The sequence below is a fragment of the Curcuma longa genome, chromosome 4, assembly GCF_044706935.1.
Source record: "Curcuma longa cultivar G26 ecotype Majalengka, Jawa Barat chromosome 4, ITB_CL_G26_1.1, whole genome shotgun sequence".
Lineage (NCBI taxonomy): Eukaryota > Viridiplantae > Streptophyta > Magnoliopsida > Zingiberales > Zingiberaceae > Curcuma > Curcuma longa.
In genome coordinates, this window is record NC_133864.1 from 2,100,687 (window position 1) to 2,121,904 (window position 21,218).

Consider the following 21,218-nt stretch of genomic DNA (forward strand, 5'->3'; position numbering starts at 1 on the left):
GAGTTTTGACCAAAACTCACTAACGACCTTAAATTTATCAGATTTGATCCAAATCAAGACTATTAACCTATTGTAAGTTTTAAATTTTTTTGACCTTTTTAAGAGAGAAATAATACTTTTAAAACTCACTATAATTTATTTTTCAAGATTTTAAATATGTTTTAACGACTTAGAAGTGTTAGATAAACAAGTGGGCAAAGAGAGATATTTTAAGAAAGAGGTGCATAATTTGATAAATATGAAAGTATGATACGTAATTTGGATATTAACAAAAGTCAGGATGTGATTTAGTAAATTATCAAAAATTTTAAATTGTTTAGAGGGAGAAGTATTTTAGAAAAAAAGAATATGATTTAATAAATATAAAAGTATGGAACCTAATTTATATATTGATAAAAGTTAGATATATTATAGTAAAAAGGTAGAATTCGTTACCCCAGTAGAGTCTCACACGATTGATCCCATGATCATCTGTGAGGAGGTAAATCGAGAACTTGTAGTTAGTCATTATGGGAAAAGATATTTTTTTGACTTCATTGAGATTCGATCCTTACATATTATAGCAATATCTACCCTGCAATAAAAGTTAGATATATAATTTAATAAAACATGGTATGATATATTAATTTTCAAATGTTTTAACAATACGATACTCGATAATTAATAAAATATAAAACTTAATAATAATTGATACCAATAGTAACCTCAGCCACTCCCTCCATGGTAGCATCTCTAAGATGCTGACCCGGCCCAGTGACCCAAAGGGTGAACTGCTCAATTTATTTATTTTAGAGACCCAAAGGCTTAACTCTCATTTATTTTGATAATCTAAATATTCAAATTCTTATCGACCTTATTAATCTTGGAGATAAACAACAATTCGCCGTCGGATAAATTCAAAAATACTCATGGCAATTCGTCCAATAGCTGAGCGGCCTTCACTTTGACTCGTTCATCGGATAAATTCAAAAATACTCATAGTAATTCATCTAGTAGCCGACTTTCACAGTCGAAAATTCATTGTAAAACATTGTAAAACCTACTTTTGCCCTAGTTAAATTTCGAGCCGTGATACTCTATGAATCATCCTGTCTAAGGGGGGAAGAGTCAACCTATCAAGGACCTTTAAAGTTGAGTCCTAGTAACAATTTTTGTAAACCTCTTTAAACCTATATTTATAAATTAAAAGTATATTGGTATGTCAAATGAGGATTTCTGTTAAAAGATTTTTTTTCTTTTATTTTTATTCTCTATCATTCCATATACCATATTGTTTTAATTATTAGAAAGATTTTTTATATATTAGATAGATATTTCCTCTTTTCAAATAAATTTAAAATATAATATATATAGATATATATATAAATTAATTTTTAAAATATTCATTTCTAATGGTATTTAAATTATAATTCTTTTAATTATTTCTTTAAATATTTTACTATTACATTTCAATTTCGCAAATTCGTCTAGAGTTAAAATTAAATAAATTGAAAAATAGCGAAAAAGTGAGAAAATAAATACCTCGATCTTCTTGGAATTGTGAGTGGTTTAGCGAAGAGCGAAACTGCGAAAGGGATGATGACGGCCATGGCCTTCGGTCATCCTTCTTGTGCCTCTTTAACAGCGCCCGCGCGATCCCCTCGGCTTCTTGCCTCCTCCAGCTGCCTGTTCTTCGCCGGCGGCCCGGGCAGGGCCTCCCTCGCCCTTCGCTCCCGCCCCCTACGCCGCCGGCAGTCGTGGGGCGGCGGCGCCCTAGGCTGCCGATGCCTGTTTGGCCTCGGGGTTCCGGAGCTCCTCGTTATAGCGGGGGTCGCGGCGCTCGTATTTGGCCCGAAGAAGCTCCCCGAGATCGGAAGGAGCATCGGCAAAACCGTTAAGAGCTTCCAACAGGTCCGCCGCACTTTTGTTCCTAAAAATGTGATTTGTTGATGACTTCTTGAAATTGTGATTGGGTTGCCTTCATCGGATTTATGCTAATTTAGATTTAATTGCTTGATTCTCCTATTTGTTGTAATCTATCAGTACCAAATTAGGTTTGGCCCTGCACATCAAACATCAAAGAAGGGAGCTTTCCGTGACACCAACTTTTACCTTCTTCTGAGTTATTTACGGTATTATCAAGATTGTGCATTCTTAATCCATTGGAGGCATCTCACACCCAATGCATAGTCACATTTTTCCTGCATGGGGTTGTGATTTAGTTGGTTCTTACCCCCAACATCCTAGAATTCTGACAGAAGTTGCACTTTGTTTGAGCTACTTGTCCTGATGATCACCGTCTACCGTCGTCTAAGAGGTTCATTAAGAATCATTCCGTTGAGTATTGGTTATTGAAAATTTTTGCTGGAAACCAAGTGTTCCATGTCAATTTAGTGCTAGTTGCTATTTCTGTCATGTTGTATTCCCTCCACGACCAACCTTATTGTTGCCTCTCATGATTGGCTGCTAGGCATGGCCATGCATCCTTAGCTGTTGTAGGCTAAAATCATATAATTATTTGTTTTTGACTTTGCTTCAATACATCTCTCTTATGAGATCACTAGTTAAGGCACGCAATCAGATCTCTGGCAGAGACAAATTCATCCCCCTTGTGTTGTATAGTTGTTCTTCTAACTTTAATCGAGAGCCCTACTCATGAAGGGGGGCTACTTGTTTCCTATTAGGACTGGCCTAACCTTTACAGATTAGTGAGGGAAATTGATGTCTCTATTCTTACTGCTATGCCCTTCTTTTTCCTGGATAGGACCAAGATTGCATCCCCAAACTAAGCTATGACAATTATATCTAATGGCCAGCTGCAGTTGATTCCTATACTTCATGAAGTGTTATTACTGCTGTGTCTTACAATAGTTGAAAACACATTTGCAGACATCAAGTTGTCCTCCATGACCCATTTGAGCCAGTTTAACTATATTTTGTTGGACTTTCTTTGTAACCTAAAATGGCTCTGGTATAAGTTTGACCAGACTCTTGATCTCATCAGCATATCTAACTCCTGGTACTACTTCAGTTTACCTCTATTATTAGCAAGTTTCATTTTAAGCGTGTATGCCAAATAGAATTGTTAATGGCCGCACGCAGACAATGGAAGCAATACAAAGCTATTTTCATAGTCTGAACAACTTAGATTAACCTACAAGTATCTGTGCCACTTCCTAACTTGGATTTCTCTGGTGAAGCAATATAAAGCAAAATACTAACAAGAATTGATTGTCCTTTAGTCTTTAACTTACTGTCGTGGGAATCAATGTAATAGAGTCTCCTTTCCTTTGGATTGGTTGGCCTATGCTTGCCATTTTGCTTGGCTGTTTTCTTATTTTGACAATATGCATCAGAAAATTTGGTTTTCGACATTTTTTATTATGCAATTACCAAGGTTCCTTTGATGTATTTCATCTAAGTTCCACCTTCCCTTGGTCTTCAATTGTTCAGGCTGCAAAAGAATTTGAAACTGAATTGAAGAAAGATCCTGACGATTCTAGTACAATGCCTCCAGCTGAAAGCTCGAAATCTGTAAGTGGTGAAGATGAGAGAAAAAAACTTGAAACATCAGGGTCGAAAGACAGTTGATGATTGTGGTTACTTATTTTGGTTCTGATGTTGTATGATAGGGTTCATTTCCTCCTTCATTCTCTAGAGCAATGGAAATGAGACTCGAGAAAGTTATTAGCATGTATTTCTTGAAATTGTGTAGCGAGTGTTGCGGTTCTTCAAATGTTTGTTTGGATAGATATGCAATTATAATTTCAGCATTTGTTAGTTTATATAGCTGTTAAATTTAGTCTTTGGTCCATTTGTTTCACTAGAAGATATTTGATTAGAAAGAGTTGACAAGGTGTTGTTCCACAAACCAAGAGATGATACTTACCAACTTGAACACCGATGGTCAAATAGTTGGACGAAGCAAAAAAGATGATGAAAGGAATGAAATTAGATAATTAGTATTTCTGCCAAGATAATCTAACTACTAAGACTTGTAGATTTCATCATACATCATGAAACCGTGTATGTCCCAACTCTAATTTGATATATCTGTTAAGAGAAGCAAAATAAATAGTTGTATATATTACATTCTTTCCGTGATAGCGCACCTGTGATCATTAGTTAGCATGCCATCATTAGGATAGACCTTGTGAATGAATAATGATAGTAGATAAAAAGCTCTGCGAACAGAGTAAAGCTCAATAGAAGATAATAGACTACTTAAATATACAGCATTCATTGCAGAGACTGGTAGCCATCCACCAAGTTGTTGTTGTGCAAGATCCATCCAATAAAGGAGTAACTGCAGATTAGATTGCTTGGAGTTTGAAGGATAGTGGGAAGGAAAGCATCTCCTTGACCTAGCCATCCACCAAGTTGTCGTCGTTGCAGTCGTCGCCATCCTTTTTCCCTGTCATCGTCCGAAAAATTTTGACAGCATCTCCTCTGTAACAATAACATTTTCCTAAATATATGTGTACAAAAGATCAACACGGCCACAATAAGGACTACACGCTCATCGTCCTTACATCACAAGTGCATAAACAATACTAAACTACAAGATTAAGACCCACACGGCCACAACAGTAAACTATCACATGCATAATATAACAACTCACCATGAGAAAACCACCACAGCGGAAAACACAACGAGAAACACATCTACTCAAACACCAACATCAGTTCGAATCTACAAGTCTCAAGAAACCACATATCCAAAATCCATATACAACCAAACTGAATACAACAGGAAATCCATACAACACAAACCATACGAAATCTCCTGCTGTGAGATGGTAGTAGCCGGGCAGATCTCCAAGCTCCCAATAAACTCCTATATGCTACCTGGGGAGAAAACAAAGCAACCCCAGGGTCTGGGTAGTGAGTATTAGATACTCAGTGGAATACAGGATATAAGTGCATGTAAAGATATATCAGTAGGAATACAAGTGTATACAGTCTCCAGAATGAATATATATAAAGGAAAGGTAAATACTAGTCAACATGTAACAGGAATCATGGGAATAGAACGTGATATATCAACTGAGATAACAAAAAGTATACAGTCTCTACAAGTGATACCTAAGGAAAAGATCAATACTGTATAACAAGTATAGGAATCATGCGCATTCATGCAATGCATGTCATGTCATACAATGCAATAGTCATATATCATACAAGTGCAGCAGTCATATATCATACAAATGCAACAGTCACACACCAAGATGCTGCAAACAATAATACAATATAATATAACAGTAAATGCATGGTAGCACCCACACAGGCAGTGCTATAATGATTGCACCCACACAGGTAGTGCTAAAATGATTGCACCCACACAGGCAGTGCTAAGATGATCATACCCACACAGGTAGTACGTCACACCCACACAAGCAGTGCTATAATGATCGTACCCACACAACCAGTGCGTAGCACCCACACAGGCAGTGCTATAATGCTCTCACCCACACAGGCAGTGAAAGGTAACAACAACAAGCAACAGCACACTTACTTCTAGCATGTAGATGTTATGATGATCATCCCAACATATAATAGCTACAATTAATCAGCACGTCAAACAGGAATCAAGATGAGTCAACATAGGTCAACGATACCAACTTGAGACTGTACTATCAATGGATAGATTAACCAAAGGTCAAACTGTTAAATTTGAGAGGTGTCCTAAGACAATCGCCTTACGGTTATACTATTTATTGGATAAATACCAATTCACTATTTGAGTGCACATTCCGTATGTGTTTGAGTGGATCTTAAACTCGAATATTGAATGTCCGCAATACGATTCATAGCATGAGAGAATTTGTGATTGGATCACAACTCGTGAGAATATCTACATGTGTAATTATGAATGTATTGGAATTATCCCTAGTCGAGGAATTGATGAGCACGGACGTCATCGATTCTGTCGAGACTAGCACGTTTTGAACTCCTTGGTTAACCAAGCAGCTGATTGTTGGATCGAAAGCGCTAGAGGGGGGGTGAATAGCGCTCGCGGCTTTTTCGTTCGTTTCGAAATCGTACGAGTAAAACAAACGCAGCGGAATAAAAATAAACAAGATACAGGGACACCAAGATTTACTTGGTTCGGAGCCTTGAGCGACTCCTACGCCAAGGCCCGCGATCGTTGATCGCTTTCGATGGGCAACAATTATAATATTAAAAAAAATCTTTATACAAGAATTATACCAACAATTAATGAAGAACTCTGATGGTCTTTGAGGCAGCACGTTGGAGAAGCAGGGAAGCACAATCACGTTGGAGAGCAAGGAAGCACTTTCTTCTTTTTCTTTTTTTTTTTTCTAAAATCACACCTTGTATACGTTGATGCTGCCCTCTTTAAATACCCTTTCTCCTACACGTTGAGGCTGCCCACTTTAATTGCTTTTGCAACTTTTATCAAGATCCACAAAGCATGGTATTAATTCTTTGACCAAAAGTGATCAAATGCTCTCCACCAATCAAGTGTTAGCCACCTCATTTTATCCATTTAGTTCTCCACCGATTAAATATTAGCCACCTCATTTGATCCATTTAATTCTCCACCAATTAAATGTTAACCACCTCATTTGATCCATTTAATTTTCCACCAATTAAATGTTAGTTTCCTGCAAAAGAAAGTTAGAACACAATAGATAATATATAAGAAAAATAGGTTTGACAGTCTTCAAACTGTCCGATTCTGACTTCGAATTTCCAACCGAAAATTCTAGGTCGAACCGACGCCTACAGTTCCCTCTTCCGGAGAACGCGTCCTCACCTACTCTCCTCAGGAGAGATTACCTGATGCCAGTACGATCCTCCAGATCGACTGGACTTTTGCTCGGTGCTCGATGCTCCCGGACTTTCTGCTGGACTTCCGCTTCCCGGCTGGTCCAGTCTTCCACCTGGTTCGTGACACCAGGACTTTCCACCTAGGGTTACCACCCCCTAGGACTTTTTGCCTGAAGCACTCGACCCACCAAGACTTTCTGCATAGGGTTACCACCGACTTTCCTGCAAACTTATTCAAACCGTTAGATCACAAATGAACTTAACTTTGAATCCCTTTGCCATAATCAAAACTTAGGTTCGATCGTCGGATGCTTCCCGCACCAACACTGATCTCACTGCTGTCGACATTGGATGTTGAGAGTTAAACGTGGATGCTGGTTAAAGGTAACCAGTTCATTGGAGTGACCTGCTTTGAGACTTCATATGGTTCGATATATATGTCAATGAAGATCTCAGTGCAGCTTAAGTGCGAGTTTCCTTTGACTTGCGGTATTCAAGTCACCTTGGTCACGGAGGCTTATACTTTGACATCTTAAACAAGCATCTTCGAGGAGGTGTGGACCCGAGATGATTAGGTATAAGACGAAGTGCCCGAAGGTGTTTGAATAGCCCACAGAGGATTCACCGCTCCTTGGAAAAGGAGACGTATACCTTGTGGTCGCTTGTCAGGATTGTTACTAAAATTTTTGGCCAAAGCATTACATGTTAAGAGTATGGTACTCTTGGATACATGTACAAGTAACTTGAATCCACGGGACAAGAAAATAGCTTGGGCTAGGTGTGACGTAGTCAGCCTAGTGGGGACAGACACATAGACCATGTCTTGAACCAAGTGGGTATAAGACAGTGAAAGGAATGAGACACGATTAATTGTAGCTGCTGAAGGGTTTAGAACTGTTCTAGAATCAATCATTGATTTTCCAATCAATTGAGAATCATGATGTACTACTAGGTGTCACTCATGATCGTTTCGTAATTGATGGTTAATTATGGACGACCAACATAACCGAGAACCTATTGGTCACACGAACAACAAGTTCTCCGATGGACTTAAAACGAGTTTGAGAATTGGATTCTCAGAACGAGAGAAATAAAACCTGGTTAGACCAGACAAAGGACAATATGATGGAACTCATCTTACGAAGACGAAATGAACGAAACTAATTTTGTTCAAATCAGAGTTCGCTTGGTTAGTAAGTTGAATATTTCAGTTTTGAATCAAATTGAACCAACTCGATTTGGTTCATGATGGAAGAGGTTTTGATAAAACGGAAGTGATGAGGGGCTTTATCTTGAGAAGACGAAACAAACAAAATCAATTTGGGTCGAATCGAAGTTCATTTGGTTAGCGAACCAAACGAACCAAAACAAATTCGGATTACTACAGTAACCCTAAAGCCCGGTTCGATTTAGCCTGATTTTCTCCGGTTCAATTGGGTTTGATTTGGGTTTTCGGGTTTAAAAACACTGTAGCCTTCTCAAAACCCTCAATCGCGACTTGTGGCTTCTCCTCCCCGTGTTGGACGCCCCCTCCCTCTTCTTCTTCACTCTGCCGCCGCTTGTGAGGTGGTGGAGAAAACCTAAGTCGCCGATCTCGATTTAAGGGAGGATGAAGTCGACCGTCGGGCGGGAAGATGGTAACCCTAGCGGTGTTCCTCTCTGCCCCTTCCCTTTCTTCTTCCCTGTAAACACACCGCGACAGAGTAGAGGATACGGCGGAGGTTCGTTCTTCTCCTGCTATGCGGCGTCGCCCTCGCTCGCCGGAGATTGATCAAAACCCAAGGATCAGGGGTTTCTCTGCTCGCGCGAGAAAGGTCCTTCCACCGGCGCCGCTTGTTAGCCCAACGCCACACGCCGGCGAGAAAGCACGACGTTGATCTTCACTGCTCACTGTTTGCCGGCAGAACTACTCCCAACACAGGCCCAATGTTGATTGGGTTCTTCCTCCGTGAATGTCGCTGGGATAGCCTCTCTCAAGCGCCTTGTTTATTCCGATCGTAGGGCAGCGGCGCATGGTTGTGGTGGCCGGATTATGGTGGCTTGCTGCTGTTGTTGGTTGTGGTGATTGGCGGCAGAGAGAGATTTGTGGTTTTTCTTCTTTCATTGCTTGACCGGATTGGGGTTCCAATGTCAAACGGTTTGTAGGCGTGGAGCCGCTATCGATTGGTAGTTAGAAAGGAGTTCTTCGAAGTTGTTGTCAGAACTTCTTCGATGGTCAAAAATTGTTTCCGACACCATAAGTAGTTCTTGGATGCGAGGGTTATGTTATCATGTTGTTACTATGATTTATTGTCGTTTGAAGCTTGTGAAGGTTCTAGACAATTATTCCATCATTATCGGAAAAAGCCTCCGGTTGTTTGTCCTAATTTGGTGGTCAAAAGGTTGGTCATCCAAAACTACATTGAGAATATGATTCTCGGTGATAGTTAGAAAGCCCGGAAATTGATCGCGAAACGTTGTGTGGTTTCTGAAATAAGGCTTCTCTCGATTCGATCGTTGTCGATCATCGACTAGTACCGAAGACGATGACGTGACTCGCGACTTTTGAAGTCATCCAGACGGGAGCTTGGCGTGGATCACCAGTAGAGGTGGGACTCCGACGAGGACCGCTCGATTGATTCAACATTGTTCAAACGTCATCCACGAGGTACGCGTAGAGTAATCTTTTATTCTGCAAATTCTATTTGTGCACGTAGAATAATTGTTATTCAGAAAATTTTAATTTCCTGGCATGCCTTGTACTTGTTATTTCTTGCTTATGCATGCGTGTGTTGTATAATAATAATTAGTTTAATTATCTGTTTATTTCTGTTGCGTACGTTTGCGAAACGTGTAAATATGTGCATTGCACCGGGACGAACCTAACACAAACAACATATATCAAGCAACGAATAACACAATGTATCAACTGGTAAATGACATAGGTAACAAGAATAACAACATGATGGTAATAGATCATAGCAAGATCAACTGGCAAGTATCAAGCAACATATGAAACAAGAATATCCACAAGGTATATCACAAGCAACATGAATAACAACAGAATAAGCCGGAAATAATAGATCATGCACTAAACATGGAGTCCTATAGTGACCAAGTACAGGGTACCCATCTGATGTAATGCACATCGATATACGAAACTCCATGTATAACATGATCGACAAATGAAAGTCATGCCATTTAAAACAAACAACACTCACTAAATACGATATTATATTAATTTCCATCAAAGAAACCCCTAGCTAGTTCTAAGGTTAATTTAACCCAATCATAATTAACCCAACTCAACTAAATTCATTCTCTTATTGGTTTCCTAACAGAAGCCCAACTAGAATAAATCCTAAAATAGATCACTATGTTCAACCGGATCTAACCCCAACCAACAAGATTCGTGCCAATGGTCACGTCCGGATCCAAGCTAACCCTAATTAAATCCAACCTATCCAATTAACTCATGCTAAATAAACACAAGTTAATCTCATTCCAATTGATCTTCAACTGAATCTAAACCAACTGATCAAGCCAACTTGATACAAGTTAATTTAAACTCAAGTTAATGATCAAATACAATTTCATTGATCCAACTCAACCTAACCTAATTACTAATCAAGACATATTCAACAAAAGAAATCCCAATTAAACTAATCAATTTCACAATCCCTTTGGTTACAACCAAATCCCACAGTAAATTAATCAACCTAACCCCCTAACTCCATCAACCATGGTAAACTATCAACCTCCGCACTGTATCAACTTTTACCCTAATCGAATTTAATAGAACAGTAATTCAACATTCTGATCATCTGACCGAAATCCAACAACAACAAATCTAAATCGGTTTCCAGTCAAGAACTAACCAAAAATCAAGTCTACTTACCTCATATCCAAAGCCCTAATCAAGCTTGTTGTTGCCAACTTCTCCCTCGCAGTCGAACACAGAGGATCCCACTGATCGATCTGTAAATTCAACCCAATTCAGAAAACTGAACGAAATCCAAAAGAAATCTCTACAAAATCTCACAACTTCTTGAATGCTTACCTCAAAACCAGAAACCCTTGCCCTAGGAACAAGCTCTGCCCCGATCAATATCCGTCAGCTCCGATTCCACCCCTTCGCTGTCGAAACCCACTGTCACCCCTTCGATCGGATTCCAGCAAATCAAGTTGTACGCTCCATCAGAATCGGAAAGCAACACCCAAAGATCCGAGGAATTCTGACGAAACCAAGAAATGTCACTTACCGATCGATCCCTTCGCTCTCACCTCCGTTGCTTTGCGTCGATCGCCGTCGCCACCTGACGCCCTTCCAGCCAAATCCCGACGAGATACAAGCCCCTACAGCCGAGCTATTGATTGCCGACTCTCCCCTTGACCTCGGCACCGGCTGCAGACGAACACGATCACGCGATCGGGGAAAAAAGAGGAGAAGCAGGGGAAGTCAATCACGAATAGAGGAAAATGTCACGGCTTAAGGTTTTCTTAGGGCTGGTTCGGTACGGTATACCGAATTTTGTATACGATACCGTATACCGTACCGAAAATTTCGGCATAAAAAAATCTATACCGTTACCATACCGAAAATTCGGTATACCGGAATTTCGGTATTTTCGGTATACCGAAATACCAAAATACCGAATTTTTAGTATATTACACCGAAAATATTGAAAATTTTGGTATACTGATAATTTCGGTACGGTATTATACCGAAAATGTTGCTATACCGAAATACCGAACAATAATAATTGCGTACCGTTACCGATACCGAAAATTTCGGTACGGTATAATACCGTACCGAATTTTTTGGTATACCGAAATTTTTGATATGGACGGTAAATATCGGTATGGTATGTGCGGTATACCGAAAATTCGGTATTTTTTCCCACCCCTAGGTTTTCTTAATGGGTTCAGGTTTAACGCGACCCGAATCCATTACCCTTTATCTTAAATAGGCTTCAATTTGGGCTGTTAAAGTTAGGCTTTAGGGTTGGCCCAATTAGGCTTAAATGGGGCTTGGTTTAAATTGGCTTTAAGAAAATATTTTAATTAGGTTTTAATTACCTAAATTAACCACCAATCCCTAATTAATCTAGTCCCTATGAATAATTAAGTCTCTAATCCTTGTTAATCAATTAGGATTATTTACAATTCAACCCCCTATCATTTTCGGTATTTTACATTCTCCCCTACTAATAAAATTTTAATTTTCAAATTTATTATCTTTATACTACAGTACAGAAATATCATAATAATCAACTCATACCTCAAGCAAATAAATAAGGGTATTGAGCTCGGATGGTGTCCTCCAACTCCCAAGTAGTCTCCTCATCCGTATGATGTTGTCATCTGACTTTCACAAGTCGAATGGTTTTGTTTAGCAACTGTCGCTCCTTCCGACCAAGAATCCGCACCGAAATCTCCTCATATGATGCATCTGGCTAGAGAGGAACAGGTACTTCCCTCAGAATATGCGAAGGATGAGGTACGTATTTTCGCAATATAAAAATATGAAATACACTATGAACACTCGCAAGTGTCGGCAGCAAAGCCAGGAGATATGCAACTTTACCAATCCGCTCCAATATCTCAAACGGTTCGATATATCGCGGAGCCAACTTCCCTCTTAACCCGAACCTCTTCACCCCTTTCGTGGGTGATACACGTAGAAACACATGCTCTCCAATCGAGAACTCCAGTGGCCGACGTCTCCGATCCACTTAACTCTTCTGTCGATCCTGAGCCTCTGACATACGATGTCTGATAACTCACACAAGCTCAGCATCTTGCGGAATAGCCTGCGGACCCAACATCTGTCGCTCGCCAACCTCCTCCCACAACACTGGAGATCGACAAGGTCTATCATACAATGTCTCAAATGGAGCCATTTGAATAGTAGAATGATAGCTGTTATTATACACAAACTCTGTGTAATCTAATAATCTTTCTGCAGTACAAATCCGTCAACCGATCCAGTGAATCAGTCAAACGTATCGGAAGGAAATGTGCAGATTTGGTTAACTGATCAACGATTACCCAAATTGCATCATGACCCTTCCGGGTCTTGGGTAAGCCAGTAACGAAACCCATCATGATATGATCCTGCTTCCACTCAGGTACTGTGATCTCTTGAAGTAACCCTGCTGGTCTCTGATGTTCAACCTGCACCTGCTGACAAACTAAACACCTCGCAACAAAGTCTGCGATATCTCTCTTTATGTCGTTCCACCGTCTAACATCCTCTATACCTGTATTGCCGAAATAATGGATATTGCATCACTCTCAGTACCCACGAATTCCCATGCGGGTTGATCCGCAAGTCGGAAGGTAACCACTCCAGCTCGACAATTCATCGTAGCATGATAAGTGGCTAATCAGTCCATATCAAGAATGATATCAAACTCTATCATATCCAGCACTTGAAATCTACCATAAGGGTATGACCGTCGAAATCTAATAGACTTCCCTTAATCTCCCGATTTGTAGTTAGCACTTCACCCGAAGGTAAAGATACCGCCAGACTACAAGATCTAATCATAGGAATTCTCCTAATTTTTCTCAAAAATAATCTAGCTTATCCTTATGGTTCCACTGGGACCCCCGCGAAGATCCCACAGGTCGTTTACCCCTCTGTCGTCTAGAAGAATCCCGTGTCTCGGATCCCTGAGCTAGTCTCTTCTGACCAGAAGTTTGTGAACTTTGACCCTTCGACTTTTCTACGTCTCTCTCACGAGTCACCTGCTGCTGCGTCGACTCAATAATCAGAGCACGATCCAATGCCTCTCTGTATGTGCTGATCAGACAACTAGACATCTTCAGCCTAATATATGCAGCCAGTCCCTGAGTGAACTGGAACACCCGATCACTGTCTTGGGCTACCAAATGTGGGCAGAACTCCGCAAGTCTCGAAAACTCTGTATGATAGTCAGTAACAGAGTGGTCGCCCTGCTTAAGGCTCAGAAACTCCTGATGTCGTTCCTGACAGAACACTGCTGAAAAATAATGCCTCTTGAAAGCCTCTCTAAAGAATAACCAAGACAAGTCTCGCTCTCCGAGTACAGTCCTCTAAGTCTTCCACCACGTGACAGCCCGATCACGAAGGTGGTACACTGGTAACTCAACCTTCTTGCTTCAGTGCAAGAGATATACGCAAAAGTATCAGTTAAACTCTCCAACCATGAACGAGCAAGTCATGGGTCAGGTCCCCCATGGAATAGAGTCAATCGGTCCCTAACAGACTTTGCTAGTGATGGTATCCGGCTCTTGTCCACAGTCTTATTAGCTGTAGCCGATACCGGATCTGTCAAGGGTATCTCCTGACTGTCCATAACATGCTCGAAAACCACCGGCTCTATTGATGTAACGGGTCATCTCGGTGGTCGACCTCGTCCTCGATTTCCAGGAGCCATAATATCACCTGGTAATATATAACTACTATAAATTCTTAGAAACAATAATAAATGTACTAGAAATTTTACTTACAACTGCTTAGAGAATTCATGTCGTTGTCTGTCCATCTCACAACTTGGATCGAGTAAACAAAATTCGATAAACCCAATACGACGATAAATCTAAAAGAAACTAAACCTAAACCCTAAAACTAATACGGCGAAAATCCTAAAGAACCTAATGCTTAGTCTACTATAGACCCTAAAACCTAATGCTCTGATACTAAATAATTGGTATCAGATAAATCTACAAATGCATCGATAAATCCGGAAGACTATAAATACAACAATAAATCCAACGACAAATCTGACAGAAACAAAAAAATGAACTTCACAACCTAAGTTCTAATACCACTAAATTGGTATCAGATAGACCAAAAATTTGATAAATCTATCAGATAGACCACGAATGCAACGAAAATCTAAAGAAACGAATCTAAGCTCTAATACCACTAAATTGGTATCAGATAAACCACGAATGCAACGAAAATCCAAAGAACCTAACATGCTCTAATACCACTAAATTTGTTACGTTCCGAGAGACCGTCCGAAAAATTTCGGCAGCATCTCTCCTGTAACAATGATATTTCCCTGAATACATATGTACAAAAGGCCAACACAGCCACAATAAAGACTACACGTCCATCATCCTTACATCACAAGTGCATAAACAATACTACACTACAAGAGTAAGGCCCACACGACCACAACAGTAAACTATCACATGCATGATATAACAACTCATCATGAGAAAACCACCACAGGGGAAAACACAACGAGAAACACATCTACTCAAACACCAACATCAGTTCGAATCTATAAGTCTAAAAGAAACCACATATCCAAAATCCATATACAATCAGACTGAATACAATAGGAAATCCATACAACACAAACCATACGAAATCTCCTGCTGTGAGATGGTAGCAGCCGGGCAAATCTCCAAGCTCCTAGTAACTCTTATATGCTACTTGGGGAGAAAATAAAGCAACCCCAGGGTCTGGGTAGTGAGTATTAGATACTCAATGGAATACAGGATAGAAGTGCATGTAAAGATATATTAGCAAGAATACAAGTGTATACAGTCTCCAACATGAATATATAAAGGAAAGGTAAATACTAGTCAACAGGTAACAGGAATCATGGGAATAAAACATGATATATCAACTGAGATAACAAAAGGTATACAGTCTCTACAAGTGATACCTAAGGAAAAGATCAATACTGTGTAACAAGTATAGGAATCATGCGCATTCATGCAATGCATGTCATGTCATACAATGCAACAGTCATATATCATATAAGTGCAACAGTCATATATCATACAAGTGCAACAGTCACACACCAAGATGCTGTAAATAACAATACAGTATAATATAACAGCAAATGCATGGTAGCACCCATACAGGCAGTGCTAAAATGATTGCACCCACACAGGCAGTGCTAAGATGATCGCACCCACACAGGCAGTGTGTCGCACCCACACAGGCAGTGCATAGCACCAACACAGGCAGTGCTATAATGATCGCACCCACACAGGCAATGCGTAGCACCCACACAGGCAGTGCTATAATGCTCTCACCCACACAGGCAGTGAGAGGTAACAACAACAAGGAACACCACACCTACTTCTAGCATGTAGATGCTATGATGATCATCCCAACATATAATAGCTACAACTAATCAGGATGTTCAACAGGAATCAAGATAAGTCAACATAGGTCAACGATACCAACTTGAGACTGTACTATCAATGGATAGATTAATCAAAGGTCAAACAGCATGTATCAAGCAACGAATAACACAATGTATCAACTGGTAAATGACATAGGTAACAAGAATAACAACATGATGGTAATAGATCATAGCAAGATCAACTGGCAAGTATCAAACAACATATGAAATAAGAATATCCACAAGGTATATCACAAGCAACATGAATAATAACAGGATAAGCAGGAAACAATAGATCATGCACTAAACATGGAGTCCTGTAGTGACCAAGTACAGGGTACCCACTTGATGTAACGCACGTCGATATACGAAACTCCGTGTGTAGCAGGATCGACAAATCAAAGTCCTGCCATTTAAAACAAACAACACTCACTAAATACGATATTATATTAATTTCCATCAAAGAAACCCCTAGCTAGTTCTAAGGTTAATTTAACTCAATCATAATTAACCCAAATCAACTAAATTCATTCTCTTATTGGTTTCTTAATAGAAGCCCAACAAGAATAAATCCTAAAATAGATCACTATGTTCAACCGGAGCTAACCCCAACCAACAAGATTCGTGCCAATGGTCACGTCCGGATCCAAGCTAACCCTAATTAAATCCAACCTATCCAATTAACTCATGCTAAATAAACACAAGTAAATCTCATTTCAATTGATCTTCAACTGAATCTAAACCAACTGATCAAGTCAACTTGATACAAGTTAGCTTAAACTCAAGTTAATGATCTAATACAATTTCATTGATCCAACTCAACCTAACCTAATTACTAATCAAGACATATTCAACAAAAGAAATCTCAATTAAACTAATTAATTTCACAATCCCTTTGGTTACAACCAAATCCCACAGTAAATTAATCAACCTAACCCCTAACTCCATCAACCATGGTAAACCATCAACCTCTGCACTGTATCAACTTTAACCCTAACCGAATTTAATAGAACAGTAATTCAACATTCTGATCATCTGACCGAAATCCAACAACAAATCTTAATCGATTTCCAGTCAAGAACTAACTAAAAATCAAGTCTACTTACCTTAGATCCAAAGCCCTAATCAAGCTTGTTGTGATCGAGACCCAACTTCTCCCTCGCGATCGAACACAGAGGATCCCACTGATCAATCTGTAAATTCAACCCAATTCAGAAAACTGAATGAAATCCAAAAGAAATCTCTACAAAACCTCACAACTTCTTGAATGCTTACTTCAAAACCAGAAACCTTGCCCTAGGAACAAGCTCTGCCCCGATCAATATCTGTCAGCTCCGATTCCACCCGTTCGCTGCCGAAACCCACCGTCACCCCTTCGATCGGATTCCAGCAAATCAAGCTATACGCTCCATCAGAATCGGAAAGCAACACCCAAAGATCCGAGGAATTCCAACGAAACCAAGAAATGTCACTTACCAATCGATCCCTCCGCTCTCACCTCCGTTGCTTCGCGTCGATTGCCATCGCCACCTGACGCACTTCCAGCCAAACCCCGGCGAGATACAAGCCCCTACAGCCGAGCTCTTGATCGCCGGCTCTCCCCTTGACCTCGGCACCGGCTGTAGACGAACGCGGTCATGCAATCGGGGAAAAAGGAGGAGAAGCAGGGGAAGTCGATAGCGAACAGAGGAAAATGTCGCGGCTTAAGGTTTTCTTAACGGGTTCGGGTTTAACCCGACCCGAATCCATTACCCTTTATCTTAAATATGCTTCAATTTGGGTTGTTAAAGTTAGGTTTCAGGGTTGACCCAATTAGGCTTAAATGGGGTTTGGTTTAAATTGGCTTTAGGGAAATATTTTTAATTAGGTTTTAATTACCTAAATTAACCACCAATCCCTAATTAATCTAGCCCCTATGAATAATTAAGTCTCTAATCCTTGTTAACCAATTAGGGTTATTTACAATTCAACCCCCTACCATTTTTGGTATTTTACACATCGTCACCGTCACCATCGCACGTCATCGCAGCACTGCCAATAGTCCAAGCGTGAGTGGATATTTAATTGAGGTGGAGTTTTCTTGCTTGATCTCTTTTGATCTCCATTAGTACATGAATAAATAATTTAATTAGATTCCCTTTATCTTAATCGTTCTATGGATTCAGAATCAAACAACAGTCCAAATTTCCTTAGCTCTTCGTGTTGCTACTTTCTTTCATATTATAGGATGCACTATTTTCTTTTATATTATTGGATGCAAATCAATTACCTGTAGCTTATAAACTGTTGTTGATTTTATTCGGATTCCAACCTATGAAAATATCATTCTTGTTTGATCTAAGATGTTATTTCACATGCAACTTCCTATTATAAATCAACTTAAAATTTTTTTCATGATAATAAATATCAATAATTTCATTCCGTTAGAAGATAAAAATATGTTGTATGGTTCTATATATATACCCTTATAATTTGATTTCATCATTCATATTTGCTTGTCTTTTCATATACGATCTATTGTTGGTTGTCCAAAAGTTTGATCGTGAAACTTTAAAAAAACAACATGAATTATTATGAGGAAATAAAGAGTAGATGAATATAACTGAAGCAAGCCATATAATCATATGAGAGAGCTTCGACTCAATGTGCTCTGCCCCGCAGCTTGAAAGGAATCTTCTAGTATTTCTGCGCATACATAAATTTTGATCAAATTGAAATAAAATTTTTTTCACAGGGTGGATTGCAGGTCGTTCATCCTATTTTGTTATGTGAGGTATTTTTCAGGTGAAATGCGGGTCGTTTACTCTATGTATGCGTTTGTATATATCCATTCACATAATGTATTTCATATTGAGTGGATTGTTGGTCGTTCACTTCTTGAATATACGATACATCTCTTTTGGGTGGATTGCAAGTCGTTTACTCCTTACATATACGATACATCTCTTTTGTGTGAATTGTGGATCATTCACCCGAGCTATGTATGTATAAATGCATACTTACGATGTAATTTCATTATGAGTGGATTGCAGGTCGTTCACTCGATTATATGATGTATCTTTTTCAAGTGGATTGCAGGTCGCTCACTTTAATATTATTTCATTTATACATGATGTGTTTGTATTAAGTGGAATGTAAGTTGTTCCCCTTTTCCTAAATGACACATTCTAAATTAGTAGATTGTATGTCGTTTACCCACTCAAGAAATTATATTGTGGGATCGAATCAAATAAGATAATAATGGAAACTGAGAATATTAATTAAAAAAGAAAATAAAAGACGAATGACATGGAAAAGATAAATGAGAATTGATGATGTTGTCCTCTTTAATAATATTTTCATGTACGTCTTTTGTATCTCCACTTTGTACTTTGTGCTCACTTTTCATTTTCCTTTGACCTCTAGATTTGCAGACTTGAGGTGATTTTTGAGGTTTGATCAATAAAGTTGGACGATTATTCAGAGATACTCAATCATAGTTATGGAGACGATTTCTATAGAGTCCATTAAGTTTGTTTTATTTGCATAGTTGACTACTTATACATTTTGTTATTTCGGCATTATTCATTTCATTATCTACACGAGGTCAGTTGTCAGTCATGTTATGGTATGGTTAAGTCAGGTTTTGGGGTTGAACATTGTCTACATCATTGAATAAAGTATTACATATTTATGTTCGTACAATCTGTATACCCTTGTTGGATATTATTTATGAATTTTGATGCAGGAATGAATATTGCCCGAACAAGGAGGCTAACTTCCATATAGGGATCGAGATCTCCGGGTCATGACACACACTCCATCAATTGGATCAAGAGTTTTCTCCTTCATCCAAATTGTTTCTCTATTTGCTATTAATCTTGAACAGCTTCCTTATTTAAAGATTGTACACCAGCAAAAATCTCACTCGAAGAAACAAAGAGAGCTTTACAAAATAGGACAGGAAGGAACCAATTCAATGCCAAGTTACAACCAAGCTCTCTGCTGCAAGGAACTCTTCTTCTGCACAGCTGCATCCTCTTAATCACAGTGTTTTCAACTAGGACGATTGGTTCGGCTCGTCTTGATGTTGAACCGGTTCGATAGGGAAATCACCGGTCTGTTTCTGAGCACATCAAATCCGGCAAGACAAGTGCCATGGCGGAGGGAGATCCCAAAGAGCTTCTAAAGGCAAGGGATCCACCTGCACCATGTCCAAGTACTCCTGCACTCCGTTCATGGCGTAGAGCGACGCCGAGAACTGGCGCTCCACCTTCATCCTATCCAGCTCCGCCATCTCCTCCGACGCCGCCCGTGGCGGCAGAAGCAGCTCGCCGCAGTCGAGGGCCCACGAGGAGGGCTCCTGCAGCAGCGGCGCCAAGGAGGGCCACACCAGGTCCAGCTCCTCGCCCAAGTTGCCATCTTGCTGCTTGCTCTCATGGTAGGGAACATCGGCGCTGGTATTGCTGCTGCTGCTGCTACAGATTTTTGAATCGGCCGAGGTAGACGTAGATGAGCAGGGATTGAAATTAATGCAGGGAGGAGGAGGAGGAGGAACAGGAGCTGGATGAGGAGTTGTTTTTGCTCCGGGAGGGTGAGGATTGATGTTGGTTTTGGGCGGTGCTCTGTTCTTGCTCTGCTTCTTGAGGTTAAGGAGGTTGCGGACGCGGGAGGCGAGGGGGGAGTCGGCGGCGGCAGCAGAGGAGGAGGAGGAGGAGGAGGAGGAGAAGTTGGTGCGGGTGTTAGCCCCTCGGAGGAGGCAAGCGGCAGCGTCGTAGGCGCGGGCGGCCTCCTCGGCGGTCTCGAAGGTGCCGAGCCACATACGGATCTTCTGGGTGGTGTCCTTGATCTCCGCTACCCACCGCCCCGACGGGCGCTGCCGGACGCCGACGAACTTGGTGGTCTTGGCCTTGGCCTTGGCGGACTTGGTCTTAGAGGCCGCTGGCAGCTGGTACTGGTGTTTCCTTGGGGGATTCTGTTGGAAATGGAACTCCATGGCTTGGTGGTCTTAATTCCGGGTGTCAGTTTGGGAGGAGAAAGCGAGGGAGGAGCAGAGGTTGGGGTGGGCGTTTATTTAAGGGGAAAGGGGCAGTGGGGTCCACATCAGATTTTGTCATTTGTGTTTATTTCTTTTTAGCCCTTATTATTATTTTTATTGCTAAAATTGACTTACTAGTTTTGCAAAATGAGTTCAAATGTTCTTCATGAACTTTTGATCCTAATTCAATAACCATTTTGTACCCGAGACATGAAAAAAAAACATAAATGATCAAAACGATCTTTGTTATTTATGGAAGGAGATAAGGTCAAATCTACTATAAAAGCATTGTTCTTATAGATTTAGGATAA

At 40.1% G+C, this 21,218-nt stretch overlaps 2 protein-coding genes across 2 annotated transcripts; one reads left to right on the forward strand and one right to left on the reverse strand.

Annotated features, from left to right (window-relative positions):
* The first annotated feature begins 1,558 nt into the window (after positions 1-1,558).
* LOC141828258 (sec-independent protein translocase protein TATA, chloroplastic-like) lies at positions 1,559-3,764 on the forward strand. Its single transcript, XM_074715656.1, has 2 exons — positions 1,559-1,890; positions 3,433-3,764. Exons 1-2 carry the CDS (start codon positions 1,576-1,578, stop codon positions 3,568-3,570), a joined length of 453 nt encoding a protein of 150 aa, XP_074571757.1. The 5' UTR covers positions 1,559-1,575; the 3' UTR covers positions 3,571-3,764.
* Positions 3,765-20,004: 16,240 nt separating this feature from the next.
* LOC141826355 (ethylene-responsive transcription factor ERN1-like) lies at positions 20,005-20,865 on the reverse strand. The gene has a single exon (XM_074713595.1). The coding sequence runs from the start codon at positions 20,863-20,865 to the stop codon at positions 20,005-20,007; it is 861 nt and encodes a 286-aa protein (XP_074569696.1).
* Between the last annotated feature and the right edge of the window lie 353 nt (positions 20,866-21,218).

Bases quoted from the DNA above. Each gene is read 5' to 3' on its own strand.
- LOC141828258 (XM_074715656.1), top strand. From the start codon at position 1,576: ATGATGACGGCCATGGCCTTCGGTCATCCTTCTTGTGCCTCTTTAACA. The intron at 1,891-3,432 runs GTCCGCCGCACT...TCAATTGTTCAG, and splicing joins CCGTTAAGAGCTTCCAACAG to GCTGCAAAAGAATTTGAAAC.
- LOC141826355 (XM_074713595.1), bottom strand. From the start codon at position 20,865: ATGGAGTTCCATTTCCAACAGAATCCCCCAAGGAAACACCAGTACCAG.